Here is a 13663-nt window from a genome sequence, read left to right as displayed (position 1 = left end):
CTTGACGGCAGGCGGTCGGCGTCCAGAGCATATCCGCTCTCTAAGTCAAACACTTTCATCGGATCATCACCAGACTTGCTTACAATGTTTATGGGCATAATATCTCGGCCAAGTTTGATAACCAGCCAAATCTCTTCAGGCACTCTTGGATTGTGGCCCTTGAATTACTAAAAAATACTCAGAATTTAGCCTTGTCCGCTCTCTAAGTCAAACAGTTTTCATTCAGTCTTTACTAAACTTGCTGACAATGTTTGAGGGCATAATATCTCGGCCAAACTTGATAACCAGCCAAATCGCCCTAGGCACTCATGGATTATGGCCCTTGAATTACTCGAAAAGCTGCGAATTTAGCCTTGTCCGCTCTCTAAGTCGAACAATTTTCATCCGATCTTCACCAAACTTGCTGACAACGTTTATGGGCATAATATCTTGGCCAAGTTTGATATCCACCTAAATCGCCCCAGGCACTCTTGGATAATGGCCCTTGAATTACTAAAAAAATGCGAATTTAGCCTTGTCAGCTCTCTAAGTTGGAACAGTTTTCATCCGATCTTCACCAAACTTGCTGACAATGTTTGTTGGCATAATATCTTGGCCAAGTTCGATAACCACCTAAATCAGCCCAGGCACTGTTGGATTATGGCCCTTGAATTAGGTCAAGATCGATGACAGGCGTATTTTGTGACAGTCTGGCACTCTTGTTTTATTTTGAAAATTTTTCAAAGTTGACATTTCTTTCACTATTTCTTTGACTCATGCATGCATCTGACAGACCCTTCACACAAGTCTTTTTGATTACAATGTAAGTTTACATAATATGGTTTTATAACTTTGCCTTTGATTTGGACAAAAACATATTCTATTTGGCTTTAAAAAATGGGGGGAAATATTGTTTTTAGAACTCAGTGAAGGTATTGTATTTAAGGACGTATGCTAGAATTTGGTGCGAAAATTTTCCCAATAACAGAATTTCTTCAAACTTTGGATAATGAAGGACAATCATCTAAGAAACAAAAAAATGCAATAAAAATCATAGGTCACCGGTATCGAAAAAGAGTTATCTGCCCTTGAAAGCGGCATTTCCACCAAAAATGATGTTTTCAAGGGCAGATAACTCTTTTTCAAATCCGGTGACCTATGATTTTTATTGCATTTTTTTGTTTCTTAGATGATTGTCCTTCAATATCCAAAGTTTAAAGAAATTCTGTTATTGGGAAAATTTTCGCCCATCTCATATACAGGGAATTCTAGCGTACGCCTTTAAACAAGTTTTACAATTCATGTACAAGATCTCATAACTCTGACAATTGTTGGACAAAATAATGTCCCTTTTTCGCAGTGTCCAAAAAGACATAATTTTATATATTTCTTGAACCAATGCAATTTCTGAAACCTCCTTATCAGCTGTACTGAAATGTCATAGGAACCTTTTGGATCATAGTGCAAGTTTAAATAACAAGTCAAATAAACCTGTGTTTTATTCTTTTGAAAATGCTCCTCATTTGAAAATTATTGCTGATTTTTTTTTCACTGAATAGCTTTGAAAGCTATCAAAATATAGCTGCATTAGAAAATCTCATAAACATCTAGGTTCATACAGCAACTGACCTAGTCATGTGTTGCTCGGCTTCTATATATTTACAAAGTTGTCTCCCTTTTAAATGTACTAATTTTTCACAACTTTTCAAATAGAATAATATTAAATTCAAGTGAAAGAATTCAGTGTCAGCTGATATAGTGATAAATGAACTGAAAAGCACCACTAATTGTGATTTTGCCATGAAAAATGACAAAGTTAGCTTCTGTGCTTTATTTTTCCCCTATTATTGTCATTCAAGATGTTAACTCAGAAACTACTGAATAATATTGAAAAACAGAGGCCTGCAGTCGAACATGAATTTAATGTTTGTTAAAACAGGTGTAGCCATTGATTTTACATATTGAAAATGATAAACCAGTAGATTTGTTAATGTGTAGGAGATAAAAGTACAGCTAAATTCCTTCTGTTTTGTACCAAATTTCAACAGTTTTATTAACACTAGGTGTTTTCTACATATTTTATTGATGGAAAAAAACATTTTTTTACAGATGTAGTATTCTAAATAATTATTGTTAATAATCTATGATTTCTGAATTTCTTTTCATAGTATTTGCTAACTTAAATGAGAAAGTATTGTCTAAATTTTGAAAAAAAAAGAGAGACAAAACTCAGGTGTGAGTTTGCCATGAGTAGAATAAATATTAACTCGCTTTTTGTGCTTAATTTTTCACATTTGGACAACAACATTAAAGCCTGTAAAATAAATTCTATAAACATTTATACAGTTGTGGATTAAACTGAAGTCAGCTAAAATAAAATGCACGACACAGTGAATGGGAATTTTTTTCTTGAATAACAATATCCCAGATTGAAAATAAAAGGCATAGTTAGTAGAATTTAACAGGATTATGTCCTCGTCAAACAAAGTTTTTAGTGTGGGTATGAATCACATTTAGTGATAGCTCTGGTTTAAATATTTACAGCTGGTATTTATACATGGTGCAAATTACTCTTATATAAATCAATCATTTATTTTATTGATTTTAATTGTTTGCAGTACTATTGTTTTGGGGGAGTTCAAATGAGCGTAGGTACATTCATGTCTGTTAGATTCTGCAATTTCACCATTTACGTTTTAACCCATCACTGTCCAGATTTATTTGTCACGTTCAAAACCATGTTGAAAGTTCAAGACCCCTTGTCAGTCATTACACATTTTTGTTTGTTTTGATGGATTTTCAATCACAATTACAGGACTTTGCACTTTTATCTGTTCAAAGAGACCCAAGATACCCTCAGTATATTATTTCAGGCATTATAAGGCCCCTTGGTAGAATTGTTAACTTTCTGCAGGGTCCTCCAGAGTGGATTCAGTGTCAGTATACGAAATAAGCTTTTTGGTATAGCAAGTGAAAAAAACAGCAACAGATCTGTGATTTATTGGAAAAGTTTGCAGTTTCTCAAACAACCTAGTATCTTTTTAAGTTAATGCAATGTAAAATTTGTTAAAGAGTTTTAGTACACTATGGTGACTTTCACAATTGCATGGAGCAGGAAGGGTACTTTTATAAATTTTAATGTATAAAATGATTGACACGGGGATTTTGTCTATTTTTCCCAGTTTTTACATGTGTTTATTTCAAGGCAACTAACAAAGCATGCAGAATGACTTAACACAACGTTCTTACTAACAAAAACACACAAATATATTGGTAGATTGTCTGTTCCTAACTTACTTTGGATACATTTTTACACAAAACCTATTGTACTGATTATACAGTCAAGTTTAGAGACAAGTTTAAGAGTGCAACTTTGTAATTAGTATGTGAAGAGGCTTTGCTCAGAAATACAAAAAAGATTGGAGTGTTTAAGCAGGTCTCAAAGCCTTGCAGTGTTATCTTAAGCTTACCAGAGAACAAACAATATGCAAAAGGTGAGCTATTGTGAACACTCACTGCCTGTTTTGATAGCAATTATTTCAAAGAACATGTGGATGAAGTTGATAAAACTTAGCATGGATGTTTCTGCTATGGTCCTCTTTTAAAACAGTTTTTCAAAAAATGTTCTTTTTAATTATGGCTGTATGGAAGACTTTGAAAGTCTTCTCCTATGAATCTACTTGCCAGACTACAGTACAATCCTGCAGGAATTGCATTTTGGAACCACATCCATAGCTGATCAAACTGTTGCAGTTGATAATATGAAACTTTACTTATTTTTCTCTATAACTATAATATAATGAAAAGTTGAAAATATTTTTGTCTGAAGTTGTTAGTTCTATTCCATAAAACTTTCCTGCAGTCTTTCCTTTCCTGACCATCTACCAAAATTGCACATTTTGATTGATTAAAAAAAAAACATGATTAACATGAACGCTTACTGTCTTTGTATGTTTGTAGCGGAAGCTTTGAAAATCATCTTTTCTGTAACTACTGATCTGATATACATGTATATATGATTCAGTACAATTGTTTTTTGGGATAGCCTTCATGAAACATGTTAATGCAAACATGACTGCTAGAGCTGTGAAACTCAGGTGAGCAATACAGGGTCATCTTGCTCCTATTGTCTGTTAATTTGCCCTGTTAAAAAAAAAGTGGCCGCTAATTAGGGTTAGTGGTGTATTGAAGCTAAGTGTTGATTATCATATTTGACATTTTAGCTTTACAGATTTGTAACTTAAAATTTCACACTGTGTCTTCCTTCCACTGGAAATCTTTTTTGAACTTTGTGTGTGTCTGATTTGCTTTTATTAGGAAAGGTGAAATATGCAAGATATTATATCATGTTTGAGTTGAATAGAAATTATTTGAGATTGAGTTACAAAGAGTCATAGGTTTACATGTCTTCCAATGATAACTTATGTATTATTAAAGAGCAGTGTAAGTCTCCACTTTTCGGGGCATATAGATTAACTGTTGTGTATCTTTATGCCTTACAAAAGATATTGAAAAGTTGATGACGTAGAGTAACAAAATGTTATGGAAATATTTGTTAGCATGTAAAGCTGTGCTCCTTCTCAGATTAGACTTTTTAACCCAGACCATACTGGACCCGATTGGTTTTGCCTTTGCGACCAGTGTAGATCATGATCAGCCTGCACATTCGTGCAGTCTGATGAAGATCTCCAGTGTTCGCCATTCAGTCGGTCTCTTTTTTTGTAAGCACCCCTTTTAACAGTTAATGGTACTGTCCGGATTAAAAGATGGACAAGTTCATTATAGAAATTTAGCAGGGTAAGGGTTAAATCAGAAAGAGCAGAGTATGGTTCTTCAGTTTTTCATACTAAATAGTAATATTGGAGCTTGGTGTCAGATCAGTAACTAGGGAATGCTTGGCCTAACAGTGGTAAAACTACTTGGGGTCAGTAGGTCCAAGGATGATTGCCTGTGGCCTGTGGTCAGTAGATGTGCCAATTATTTTGTGGATCAGTAGATCAAAAGACCTTGATTCACTCAATGAATAAAGAAGGCTTTTTCTTACAGTCGTCAAATTTCATAGGAGGTTTATTCGTGGTCAGTAGGTGACCCGTATTGTTTTAGGGGCCATTAGGTCTAAGGTTAAGGCCATTGAGACTGAAAACAATTTCCACATAAGAACTTAAGGACCCTTTGACCTACTGCTTTCAAACTTTGTAGGATAATTACCTGTGGTCAGTAGGACTCCTGTTATACTTGCGTTCAGTAGGTCAAAGGTCAATGTCATACTGATCTGGGGGCTGAAAACAAGCCATCGTTTCGAGCATTATGTGTTTTACAAACACTTGTTCCTAAAGGTTCATAAGCTGTAAGTATGGGTGGATAGGATCTGGCTTTGATATTTTGCTTGAAACAAATTCTGATGATGAACCACTGGATAGGTCTTTTTCAGACTTGGCTAGAAGCATCCGTGTTGCACTTTGTAGTAGCTTGAAGTCATTATTTTACAGGCATACATCTCAGGAAACATAAAGTTATCATTTAGTCATACATCTTAGGGTTGAAGCTGGATTTAAACTTAATTAAGAAAATATAGCTGAAATTTATGTTACAATTTTATGCTAACTGATGAAAGTTGACAAAATATATGTAGAAACAATATAAAGATTCTTTATGAAACACAGTCCGCAGCACATTATGTCAAACATTGTCGAAAATGTTCAATGTTTAACCTTTAGCCTGCTGGCGGCAAGTGATTCTGCCTTTGCGACCAGTGCAGACCAAGATCAGCCTGCACATCCGTGCAGGCTGATCATGGTCTGCACTGTTCGCTATTCAGTCAGTAAATTTTCAGTGAACACCCCTTCGAATAATAAAATGGTATTGTCCAAACTGAATGATGGACCAGTCCATTATAGAAATTTAGCAGGCTAAGGGTTAAATTAATCAAAAGCATTTATCTAATGATATTTTTTGGTGTTTTTTTCAGGTACATTGACACTTCTCATGGCAGTAAGACCAATCTTTTCTCTGGATCTGCCCCTCTTAGACGTCGGCCACTGATGAGTGTTGCATTTGAACTAAATACAGAAACTTTGAACCAGACACAGCATATTCCACCTGACCTGTGGGATAATGTCAGATGAACAGTTAGTCATTGACACAACAAAAGATCAAGCTTTTCATGCAAGCTTTAAGACTTTATAATGTGAAACTTCAAACCATGGGATTTGCTTTTAGCTCTTATGGGCCTTCATAACCAAAACTGTAGTTTGAGCTTTTAAACCTTTACCCTGCTAAATATCTATAATTGACTGGTCCATCATTCAATTTGGGCAGTACCATTTATCATTTGAATGGGTGTTTACTGAAAATTTACTGACTGAATAGCGAAAAGTGCAGACCATGATCAGACTGCATGGATGTGCAGGCTGATCTTGGTCTGCACTGGTCGCAAAGGCAGAATCACTTGCCGCCAGCAGGCTAAGGGGTTAAGATTGAATAAGCTTTTACATAAGAGGCGACTAATAGTGTCTTAACACTTGGTTTTGCTGTAACTCTGTGATTCCAGCAGGTATGCAAATTTTGATTCCATACCTCATGTTTTATTTCGATGTAAATGAGATATGAAACCAAAATTTGTAGTCCTGTTTGGCGCCACATAACCTATACTGTGTTGGTGTGCTGTAAAACCTAAATAAAATAAAATAAATTTACTGTGATAAGAAGCATTTTGTCAGCTTTGCGCTATTTTTTTTTTTGTTCAGTTATGTTAAAGATATTCAGTGCCCATTTTTCACTAAAACATTTTGTCACTTATTTTCTTCAGATGGAAAAATCCTCATCAAGTGCATTTAATTTACTAAATAATTATATAAATTAAATGTGTATGTAGAACTTCATTCATGATAAACTAACATACAGGAGCTGTCATTTGTTCAAAAAAACTTCCAGTCTTTTTCCATGATAGTACACATTAACATTGTGTTAAGCTGTACATGCCTTAAAGTGTGTACTAGTTTAAACCTAATGCACAGTACTGTTAATACAAATATACTTTACATATACTATATGTAGGCAATTGTTCATATTTTCAAATGTGAAATTTGGGTCCAGTATACCTTTAACTAAATAGTAATGTACAGTGTTCTTAGCAAGTGTACGAATCAAAAGACCTAACCTTGCAGTTATCATTTTAACCAGTTGTGTAAATTCATCGATATTGAAAATTTACCAGCTAATTGTTAAGATTTGAAAAGAAATATTTTTTTTTGTGTTTTCATAAATGTCCGTCATTCAAACAGTAGAAATTTAAAAAATAATGCAAATATTAAAACGGCAGGTTAGTTTTTTTGATCAATGTACATATTTTGTCTCCATATTCTATGAAATAGTTTCGTCTTTGCAAAGTTTTATGAACAATATTACCAGTTTGATGCCAGATGTCTTTAAGAGTTTGAGGTGTCAAGGTTTTTTAACTTAAAAGTGGCATTATGCGCATCTTACTGCACATAGTGTGTTTTTGGTGAATGTTTTATAAAAGCAATTTTCGGTTGCTGTGCATTTAAATGTGTTAAATTAGTAATAGAAAGAGCATTGAAACTCGAGGGTAAACGATTTGTACGAGGGGGCGTAGCCCCCGAGTATAAATCGTTTACCCGAGAGTTTTAATGTTCTTTCTGTTTTGTATCATAGCCATCCATATATGGTAGTTGTAGGCGTTCCACATTGCCATATACAGCAGTTCAGTGAGTACTTAAAATCCGTGCTTTACAAATGTGTAAAGCCCAGGTAAAATAAACCAATGCTAGAGCAGAAAATCAATAAAATACACGTCGCTGTCTACTGTTCCAGACATGCTGGCATACTTTCCTATCCAACAGTGCGGTAACTAGAGTGCGGGTATTAAATACCTGCACACTTTTAGTTACCGCACCCTGTAGTCAGAGTATACGAATTACCTGCACCAAATTTGTTAAGAAAAAACACCAAGCTATGATACAAAAGATAATACTGCATGCATAAGTATTTGAAGTTGATGGTTTAGAAATAAAGAAATCAGACTAATAAAATAATAGTTCTTTTCTTCAGTCTTCTACCCAGTGATCTCCCTTACCTATAGGTATGTTGAAGGGAAGCAACTCCTGCATGCAGTTTGACTTTTCTCAAAAAGACTGCCCCAGTCAAAATAAAAGTCGTATTTGGAAAGTCATTATTTCGTACTGGTAACAGGAAGAGTTTGATATTTTGTGTTAAAAGCTATAATTTCCTCACACATCTATTTTAGCTGGATTTTTATGTGAAAAATGCGCATAATTCCACTTTAAAGAAACTGAGATGTAGTGATCAGTTTATGATGGGCATTTTTCATATAGAATTAGACTTGTTGAATTGATATCTGAAATTACATGATCTTTTATTTTGATAATGTGTGGTACAGTTTGAAAAATTAGAATAAGTTAGCGAATGATATAATTATACTGAGTATACATTTGTATTCTTTTGATGATAATTTGAGCCGCGCCATGAGAAAACCAACATAGTGGGTTTGCGACCAGCATGGATCCAGACCAGCCTGCGCATCCGCGCAGTCCGGTCAGGCTCCATGCTGTTCGCTTTTAAAGCCTATTGGAATCGGAGAAACTGTTAGCGAACAGCATGATCCTGACCAGACTGCGCGGATGCGCAGGCTGGTCTGGATCCATGCTGGTCGCAAAGCCACTATGTTGGTCTTCCCATGGCACGGCTCATTTGTGTTTGCTGCTTATAGGTGCTTATATTTGATATAGAAATATTTTAACTTGCCCCAATCCATTACTGAGATGAAGTTGTGTATCATGGTATTTCTTATTTCATTAATTTCAGCTGAATTTAAAACTTATCGCTCCTGGTTACATCATCAAATTAATTAGTAACAAAACATTACAAAATGAGACAAATAACAGATACTGTAACACAATATATGAGAAAATTTGGATTCAGTCTTTTATGGGTCATATACTTTTCCATGACTTACTAGAGTGACCTATTCATCTTGTCTTCAGAAAGGATTCTGACCAATGTCTATTTAGCCTCTATTTTTATATTGGAGCAAGGTGTTGTTTTTCTTTCTTTTTGTTTTAAACAGAATTAGTCTCGCAGACAGTCATGTTTGGTGGATTGTGGCTTTTGTTCTTTGGGAAATTTTAGTATGTAATATTGAAATGTAAAACTGAGTTTTGTATATATTTACTATATGCTTCAAGTGTTTGTGGCCATTTAATGGTATATTTCACTATTTTTTTGTCTGTCACGTATCATTACTGTACTTCATAGGAAAATGCGAGTTTTTGTCACAGTTCTTTGTTTCTTTGAAGGGTAATGTATTGTTGAGAAGTTGACAAAGGGTAAGAATGTTTGTCATTATTCATGATGAGTCAGCAAATTTTATTTTGTAAAGTATCTCTTGTTTAAATGAAAGCAATATTTTTAATTTTCAGTGTTTCTAAACTGCCGTTATGGTTATACATTTCTTTTTCAAAAATAGTTTTTGTTGGCATAAAAACAAATACCGGATGGTCAATGTTTTCTCACCATTAAAGCAAATTCTTTTTCAGAATTATTGTTTAGAACATGAATTATTGTTTAGAACATGAATTATAACATGAATTATTGTTTAGAACATGAATTACATCATAGTCCCTGCTTCTGAAACAAATGTTCTTAGATAAATTTTTAATGAATAAAAATTCACAGGTGTCAAATTATGTATAGATTATATAATTGGCAAATTTAAGTACTGACCTTGTATTTTTTGACAGTTTTGATTTTTGTTTCATACGGGAAGAAGTTTTTTTTTAAAGTTCTGTTACAAAATTAGTGATTTTTATTGAGGTTTTATTGTTCACATATACTCCATATATCAGTATTAATGCTTCAAACATGTACATTTGAAATTCTTTTGTTTTCTGTATCACAGCTAATGATGTTAATTTTGTACAGCTGTTTTCTATTACACTTGTTTAAAATAATGTATTTGTAGGATACTGTGAAATCATTTAATTATTTAATTTTGTTGGCAGAAAATTTCATGGTTTCTGCCAAATAGGATAAGCTTTGTTGTGAGGACATAGTTTTTTTTTTAGCTAAAAGAAATATTTCATCAAATCATTAGAGTTTAATATTGTGGGATGAAGTAAGCACAGAATCCACAAAAGGCCTGAAATTGTTTGTTCATCATAATCTGACCCCATCACCCATGATATTTTTGCAGTTTTGTAGCAAAATTTTCATAAATTAGTAAACAGGGAGTTAAAAGGGGAAGTATTGTAAATGGACAATGAATTCCTTTATGTTTTCTTTCAGTTAACCCTTACCCTGCTATATTTCTATTAAAGAACTTGTCCATCTTTCAATTTGGACAGTACGATTAACTGTTAAAAGGCTTAATTGCTTACCACAAAGATACTGACTGAATGGCAAACAGTGCAGACCATGATCAGGCTATATGGATGTGCAGACTTATCTTGGTCTGCACTTGTCGCAAAGGCAGAATGACTTACCGCCAGCAGGCTTAGGGTTAAGTATATCACAAACAATTAATGCCAAGTCGGTCTGTCACAGGTACTAATGATTTCACAGTATATGAAAATAAATGTGTTCACTTTTTATTCATGAAAGGTTTTTTATTGCTGTTCTGTGAAGAATTACACATTTCATTTAGATCTAAAGTTTCATGAAAACTGGAAGTAAAGCTCCACTTGTATAGGAGAAGTGGACTTTGCATTGCTTTATTTAGGTCTAGCAATAATAGTTCAGATTCATTCAACATTTTGTAAAGAATATATATGTACATAAAGCATAGTGTAACTTACAAGGTAAATCTAAGCAAAACATAAAATACAAATATTTGAGGGGGCCTCTGTTGCTGAGTGGTTAAGGTCGCTGACTTCAAATCACTTGCCCCTCACTGATGTGGGTTCAAACCTCACGCAGGGCGTTGAATTCTTCATGTGAGGAAGCCATCCAGCTGGCTTACAGAAGGTCGGTGGTTCTACCCAGATGCTCTCTTGTGATGATGATAGTGCACGGAGGGGCACCTGGGGTCTTCCTCCACTGTCAAAGCTTGAAAGTCGCCATATGACCTATAGTTGTGTCGGTGCGACGTTAAGCCCAACAAAAAACAAAAAAAATTTTTTTGAAGTCTAATGACTTCACTGTTTCTCTATATCACTAGGCAGAGCTGTTTTGTATAATTGCATAATTGAAACGTCAGTTTATCACAAGTGTTTGAAATTAGGAAAAGGTATACAGTAAAACTCAATTCCAGCTAACTTGGTTATAAGGAACTAATTTTTCTGGCCTGTTTTTTTTTTTCCTTTATTTTTTATATGAAAATCACACTGATATAACAAACTTTAAAATAAGAATTAAATCGTCAACAAGTCAATATGAACTCATTTATTAATGAATATAAGTCCACCATTACAACTTAATTTTGATAAAACAGCAATTAAACACATCAGCAAATGCTCATGTCACAGTTTTGCCAGTCCAGTTTGCCGAATGGATTTATAGCAAACTTTGTTTGTTATATGGATATAGTGTACCTTGGATATATCAGCATTTTTTGGCGACCCTGACGAGTTCCTTATAACTGAGTTGATATTAAATATAAAATAATATTAAGTAAGTGAATAATTTAAAGTTATACTGCATAGTATGTTTATCTTAATGGGCAGTGCTAAGGATTTTCTGAAGTTGAAAGATTGAACTAACCTACCAACTATGGTTAGTTCTTTTTATTGTTGTATGCTTTATTATAAATCAAAGTCAAATTGGAGTAGAATAATGTGACTAGAAATACATATTTGGTAAATGATTTTCTAAGATTGGTATTTTTTTGTAAGAGAATGGTAGTGATATTTATAGGTTACTAGTATTATATTTGTATTGAGAAATATGCATGAGTTCTGAAGCGGAAATATTGCTTGACTTTAGGAGGGCAATATTATTTCGCGAAAGAACGAGTGTAATCTAATAATCTTTTTATTACAAACGCATCTACACTTAAAATTATTATATAAATGATATAAATCTGTTATTAAGCCTGAGTGAAATTGAAAATATTGTTGTTAAAGAACTTTTAAAGCCGACGACATACATGAAACTGACATCACAAATGATGTCACACACCCAATATGAAATTTGAACGTCAGTACGAAATAATACTAATGTTTCAGAACTGAGGTTTTTAAATGAGTATGTAATAAAACATAATTATTCCATATTTTATTGCAACAGTATGGGCACATACTGACTTTGTATTCTGATATATGTTCTATTGCTTGGCAATATTTTACTTGATTACAGTAGATAGTTTATTTTAATTATTTGTTTGAAAACAAAAATCAAGCTAGCCTAGGTGTGATTTAGAGATGCTTGACCCGTGTGCATACTTTTTACAGTGTTTTAACAAAAAATAACTGCATTTGCTCAATTTCTTTAAAAATTGTCTCAGATCCATGTTTAATTTTATTTCCAGTTGATTTATTCTATAATTTTATTTATTTGTTTATGTAGTATTTATACATTTGTAGATTTATTTGATTAATCTAAACATTTATTTCTATGTGTATTTTGAGATCTGAGAATATAGTAAGCTGTTTTAACACTTGTTTTGAAAAACGATACATTGTACATTGCTAAAGATATTGTGATAGTTTAATATTTTGTTGTTAATATTTTCAAAGGTATTGATAGACTAGAAATGTTAGGCTTAATTGCTGTTGTAAAATTAAATAAAAATGATCAAAGTTCATGCAAACAACTGAGTTTTTTCTTTTTTATGTCAGCAAAGTACCGAATTTACAGTCACTGAACAGTACAAATGGGAAAATAGTAGGCCACAGAGGCCAGCAGTCTGTTTTAAGTTTCAGACTGGTATTTGTATTGGTTCCAGAGACATTCAAGGAAATTAATGTGGGATGGATGGAACAAAACAATGTGATTGCCTTAATATCTCCCACAAACCTTGTTGGATGGGCCGGTATAACGATCAATGAAAGCGTGAATTCATTTAGTACAGTCGCTTAGAGGTTAAGGTCCCTGACTTAAAATCACTTTCTCCTCATCAGTGTAGTTTCAAGCTGGCTTAGGGCGTTGAACTCTTCATGTAAGAAAGCCATCTAACTGGCTTGCAGAAGGTTGGTGGTTCTACCCAGGTGCCTGCAAGGGTTGAAATAAGGCATTGAGGGGCATGTAAGGTCTTGAAACCATTTAAAGCTTTAAAGTCGCCATATAAACTACAGTTGTGTCAGTGTGATGTTAAACCCAACAAAAAAAAACAAAGAATCATGAGACATGTTCACATATCAAGGTTTATACCCTCACTTTCTGGCAAAGTTATTTCCCTTTTTGCACTGCAGAAATGTCTAGTCTATCATTTCTATGTTGTTTTCCTTGAATGTCTCAAGACTATGAAATAGTTAATTTTTCTTGGGGAAGAATTTTTTAGCTCACCTGTCACAAAGAGACTAGGTGAACTTTTATGATCGTGCGTCCGTCCGTAAACTTTTGCTTGTGACCACTCTAGAGGTCACATTTTTCATGGGATCTTTATGAAAGTTGGTCAGAATGTTCATCTTGATGATATCTAGGTCAAGTTCGAAACTGGGTCACGTGCCATCAAAAACTAGGTCAGTAGGTCTAAAAACAGAAAAACCTT

General features: G+C 33.9%; 1 protein-coding gene across 25 annotated transcripts in view; it reads left to right on the top strand.

Annotated features, from left to right (window-relative positions):
• Positions 1-12766, top strand: part of LOC123524733 (protein phosphatase 1 regulatory subunit 42-like) — a 61242-nt gene extending 48476 nt beyond the window's left edge. For 5 of the 25 annotated variants that reach the window (XM_053538522.1, XM_045303170.2, XM_045303173.2 and 2 more), the window contains one exon: positions 5948-12766. In XM_053538522.1, the coding sequence (XP_053394497.1) occupies positions 5948-6104 (157 nt within the window). In that variant the 3' untranslated portion in view covers positions 6105-12766. Of the gene's footprint in view, positions 1-2597; positions 2632-5947 lie in introns of all 25 variants that reach the window. The other 20 variants (XR_006681334.2, XM_045303180.2, XM_045303186.2 and 17 more) reach the window with 10 other exon arrangements.
• The last annotated feature ends 897 nt before the right edge of the window (positions 12767-13663 follow it).

This window comes from Mercenaria mercenaria, chromosome 3 (genome assembly GCF_021730395.1).
Source record: "Mercenaria mercenaria strain notata chromosome 3, MADL_Memer_1, whole genome shotgun sequence".
NCBI classification, from domain to species: domain Eukaryota; kingdom Metazoa; phylum Mollusca; class Bivalvia; order Venerida; family Veneridae; genus Mercenaria; species Mercenaria mercenaria.
The sequence above is the reverse complement of the archived record's forward strand: the minus strand, read 5'-3'. Positions and strand labels throughout refer to the sequence as shown.